Source organism: Erigeron canadensis, chromosome 1, assembly GCF_010389155.1.
Source record: "Erigeron canadensis isolate Cc75 chromosome 1, C_canadensis_v1, whole genome shotgun sequence".
Lineage (NCBI taxonomy): Eukaryota > Viridiplantae > Streptophyta > Magnoliopsida > Asterales > Asteraceae > Erigeron > Erigeron canadensis.
Genome location: NC_057761.1, coordinates 25,973,837 through 25,979,192, shown reverse-complemented (window position 1 = coordinate 25,979,192; position 5,356 = coordinate 25,973,837). Strand labels below are relative to the sequence as shown.

At 38.5% G+C, this 5,356-nt stretch overlaps 1 protein-coding gene across 1 annotated transcript; it reads left to right on the top strand.

Annotated features, from left to right (window-relative positions):
• The first annotated feature begins 842 nt into the window (after positions 1–842).
• Positions 843–2,051, top strand: LOC122588162. Its single transcript, XM_043760295.1, has one exon. It carries the CDS (start codon positions 843–845, stop codon positions 2,049–2,051), a length of 1,209 nt encoding a protein of 402 aa, XP_043616230.1.
• The last annotated feature ends 3,305 nt before the right edge of the window (positions 2,052–5,356 follow it).

The window sequence follows — 5,356 nt, the reverse complement described above, 5'->3', positions numbered from 1 at the left end:
TAGTTTTTTTTTTTAAGGCAAATTTCTTTAACAATAACACATATTACATGAGCATACTAGTACAAATATATGAGCTATATATCTACATGAAGCAAAAATTCTTCCATTTCGCCCACGTGACACTCAACCTTGAGGCTCGATTCTTAATCCATAAGAAACCCAAAGATTGGATGTCCTCAACGATCTCTTTCGTCGATGCCGAAGTCTCCCTAAAAAGCCTTTCATTTCTTGACTTCCATATTCTCCAATAAGCAAGCAAAACGACCGATTGAAAAATACCTTTTGTAATTGTACCAAGCATAGCATGATTATGTAGCTCCAACAAGTCAGATACCGAGAAGACATATATTGGGGGAGTTTTACACCATGCTCTAATTCGGTACCAGACCTCATTCGCCAATGAGCATGCAATCAACAAATGGTCAAGCAACTCAGAGAATTCATTGCACACCAGGCATAGATTACAAGGGATCCCAACATACCTTTTCTCCAAGTTGTCTCTAGTTGGGTGACGATTCAATCCCGCTCTCCAACCGAAAACATTTATTTTAGTGGGTAACCACTTATTCCAGGTAAAACGATAGAAATCACCCAAAACTGGTAGCTGAAATAACCTTGTATAAAGGATGTTTATCTTTATTTATGTTTATCTACTTAATTATTTACGGTAGTATTAGTTTGTTCCTAGAATTCAGGAATTGCTCTCCTATCAGGCCTCTAATTGTATTTCTTATTTAAACCTTTTTTGACGAATAAAGAAATTAATCTTTTGGCCCATATCAAATTCATTATGGTATCAGAGCAGAAGCTCCAATTCTAAAACTTAAAACAATTTATTGATCATGGCCGAAGATGACGATCCAAAGAAACAGACTTCCGGCAGTGGGAAGGCTATCGAAATTAACAACAAGCCTATCGACCCGAATTCTCCCTATTACATACATCCTTCTGATTCGCCAAGACAAGTACAAGTCAACGAGCTTCTCAATGACACCAATTACAATGATTGGGTTCAAGAGATGACGAATTTCTTGTTTGCCAAAAACAAGATCGTTTTTGTAGATCAGTCTATATCTAAACCTGAGAAGACCGATGACATGTATATGCCTTGGATGCGGTGTGATGCAATGATAAAAGGATGGCTAACAACTGCCATGGAGAAAGAAATACGGGGTAGTGTCAAATACGCGAACATCGCAGCGGAAATATGGAAAGATCTGCAAGAAAGGTTTGAAAAGGAAAGTGCTCCGCGTGCTTACGAATTAAAACAGTCCCTGACAATCACTCGTCAAGAGGGCAGTTCTGTTTCCGCGTATTATACAAAACTCCGGGGTCTTTGGGATGAAATACAAACCGTTCTACCTACACCACGCTGCACTTGTGGTACTTGTTCATGTGAAGTCGGCAAACGGCTGTCACAATTTAAAGAAAAGGAATGTTTATATGAGTTTCTTATGGGTTTAGATGTAGAATTCTCAACCATAAGGACACAACTTTTGTCGATGAAACCAAACCCGACTCTAGGTGAAGCATACCGGATGGCCTCGGAAGATGAGCAGCAACGGGCTATTACGGCTGGAAAGAGGGTCCAAACTGAGAGTGCGGTTTTTCAAGCCAATTATCGTGTAGGATCCAAAATGCAACAAAAGAGAAAAGACATCAAACAATCTGGAAATAATGAAGATAGTCACTGTACCTCTTGCGGACGTGATGGGCACAAACGAGAAGCTTGTTTTGAGCTCGTGGGATATCCGGAATGGTGGCCCGGAAAGAAGAATGTAAAGACAAAATCAAAGGCGGCCTGCATTGATAACAACCCGAAAGACATCAAGACCGTGACGGGCTTAACCGATGATCAATACGAGACTCTTTTAAAGCACTTCACTGAAGCGGGAGACAAAGACGCAGGTGAAGGTATTCGGAAAGCTAACATGGTTGGTAAGGTTAATGCATTATCAACTAAATCCGATGATTGGATTGTTGACTCGGGATCAACCGATTATATTGTTTGTAACGAAAATTATCTTGAAAATATTGTTAAAGATGATTAAGAATCACCAGTTATGATTCCAAATGGAGTTAATATACCGGTTCAGGCGAAAGGAGAATGCATGCTTATTGGAGAAGCAAAACTTCAAGACGTTTTACATATTCCGAATTTTAATTGCAGTTTACTTTCGGTTAGCCGATTGACTAAAGATTTGCAGTGTTCAGTGACATTTTTCCCTGATTTTTTTGTTATGCAGGGCTTACACTCGAGGAGGTTGATTGGAACGGGTAGTTGCATTAATGGTCTCTATCGGATGGGCATGGCAACTAGAGAAAGAAAGGCAATGGTTTTGAAGATAAATGAAAAAATTTGGCATTCAAGATTGGGACACGCTTCCGACTCTAAGTTATGTCGCATTAATTTTTTAGAAGATATTTCTTTAAAGGATGTTTTATGTGATTCTTGTGTTAAGGCAAAACTCACTCGTTCTCCATTTCCTAAGAGTTCAATTAAAACTAGCGATTGTTTTGAGTTGATTCATTGTGATATTTGGGGTAAATATAGAACGCCTACTATTTCACACCAAAATTATTTTTTAACCAATGTGGATGATTATAGTCGAGCTTTGTGGATATTTTTTATTAAACACAAAAGCGAAGCTAGTGATTATTTGATGTTTTTTCAAAAAATGGTTAAAACTCAATTTGGAAAATTAATTAAACGAATTAGGTGTGATAATGGTGGGGAATTCACTTCTAATAAAATGATGAATTTTTATGCTCAAGAAGGAATCTTATTGGAAACGACGTGTCCTCATACGCCCCAACAAAATGGGGTGGTGGAGCGCAAACACCGTCACGTCCTTGAAACGGCTCGCGCCTTAATGTTTCAAGGAAGTCTTCCAAAAAGATTTTGGGGAGAGTGTATACAAGCAGCTACATATATTATTAATCGCCTTCCTTCAAAGGTAATTAATAATATAACACCTTATGAAATTGTTTTCGGTCAAAAGCCGGAATATGATCACATGAGAGTCATAGGGTGTCTTGCTTATTTCTAGAGTATAGAGACAGGGGGAGATAAGTTTGAAATAAGGGGGAGACCAGGCGTCTTTATCGGGTATCCTCAAGGAACCAAAGGTTATAGGATATTTGACGTTGAGCATGGAAAAATAATAACATCTGGAGACGTTAAATTTTTTGAAAACATATTTCCTTTTGCCAAGTTAAAATCAAATGAAAATAATGAAGTTTTGTTTCAAGTTCCTAATGGATGTGAAGAAATTATGACGACATCAGGAGAAAATCACAAGGTTGATGATGATTATAAAGTGGGGACATGTAATTGTGAGAATATAGGATTGGCTGAGAATGGGAAGGAAATGAAAGTTGCATCTGAATTCGAAGATATGGGTTTGGAACCAATTAATGATGGGCAAGACTTTGAGCCTTATTTAGGTTCATTAGGCAATGAACCAATTAATGAGACTGATGAACATGCACAGTCTACGATTTCATTGGAACAAGAATTAGGGGAAGCTACTGTGCAAAGGCAAGCAAGGGTTAAAACTCAACCAAAATATTTACAAGATTTTAATGTGAAGTTGCCGCCATCTATTGACCATGCAAATCCCGTTTCTGAGCATTCCTCCTCGACGGTACACCCCCTTGCTAACTATGTTTCTTACAAAAATTTTTCTTCTTCTCATAAAATTTATCTAGCAGCCATTACTTCTAACAATGAGCCAAGAAATTTTCAAGAAGCTATGCAGGATGAAAAATGGCGAGATGCTATGAAACGAGAAATCAAGGCTCTTGAAGAAAACGAGACTTGGACACTGGTTCCACTCCCAGAGGGAAAGCATGCTATTGATTCCAAGTGGGTCTACAAAATAAAATACAAACCAAATGGTGAAGTTAAACGCTATAAAGCACGGCTTGTAGCACGGGGGTTTACTCAAATAGAAGGCGTAGATTATCATGACACCTTTGCTCCAGTTGCAAAACTTGTTACGGTCAGAACGTTATTGACAATAGCCGTGAAGAACAACTGGTCAATTCATCAATTGGATGTGAATAACGCCTTTTTGCATGGCGATCTTAAGGAAGAGGTTTGTATGAAAGTTCCACAAGGTTTTTCTTTAAAAGAAGAAAAACGAGTTTGTAGACTAAAAAAATCACTTTATGGTTTAAAGCAAGCCTCAAGGACTTGGTATCAACGGTTTACTACAGCTTTACTCAATCTTGATTGCAAACAATCTCGAGCCGATCATTCTTTGTTCACGTTTGCTAAGGATGATTCTTTTGTTGCTATCCTTATTTACGTGGACGACGTTATTATTGCGGGAAATGATTCTAGTAAAATCAGTGAAACAAAGCAGTATCTCGATGGTACGTTTAGTATAAAAGATCTTGGACCACGAAAATATTTTTTGGGAATAGAGGTGGCTCGAACAGAAGACGGTATGGTGCTAAGTCAACGGAAGTATACATTAGACATTCTTGAAGATTGTGGGATGCTTGGGGCTCGTCCTAGTCCATTTCCCATGGAGCAAACATTTAAGATAGATCAATGTCTTGAAAGCCCGAAAACAGATGCAAAGCAATATCGTAGGTTGATGGGTCGGTTGTTGTATTTACAAGCAACTGACATTGCGTATTCGGTGAATGTTCTTAGCCAATTCGTTTCTGATCCACGAGTTGATCATATGGATGCAGCTAGTCGAATTTTACGCTATTTAAAATCTACTCCGGGTCAAGGCATTTTTATACCAAAAAGTGGTGGTTTTGCACTTGCTGCATATTGTGATTCTGATTGGTTAGGATGTCAGTTGACAAGGCGTTCCCGAACTGGTTATGTTCTCTTGTTGGGGGGGAGCTCCAGTTTCATGGAAAACTAAGAAGCAATCAGTGGTCTCAAGGTCATCGGCTGAAGCAGAATACCGAGCGATCGCTAGTACTGTAAGTGAAATTCTTTGGATGAGATGGCTTTTAAAGGATTTTCAAGTTGTTGTCACTAATGCTACGCCTCTTTTCTGTGATAATGTCGCGGCTCGTCATATTGCAAATAATCCAGTATTTCATGAGCGTACAAACCATGTTGAAATGGACTGTTATTTTGTCCGTGAAAGAGTTGAATCTCAAGAAATATTGCCTTTAAACATCAACACCAAACATCAAGTAGCTGATCTTTTTACCAAGCCATTAGGGGCTCAACAGTTGAACTTTTTACTTGGCAAGCTGGGTGTTCGTGATCTCCACACTCCAACTTGAGGGGGAGTAAAGGATGTTTATCTTTATTTATGTTTATCTACTTAATTATTTACGGTAGTATTAGTTTGTTCCTAGAATTCAAGAATTGCTCTCA

Bases quoted from the DNA above. Each gene is read 5' to 3' on its own strand.
- LOC122588162 (XM_043760295.1), top strand. From the start codon at position 843: ATGGCCGAAGATGACGATCCAAAGAAACAGACTTCCGGCAGTGGGAAG.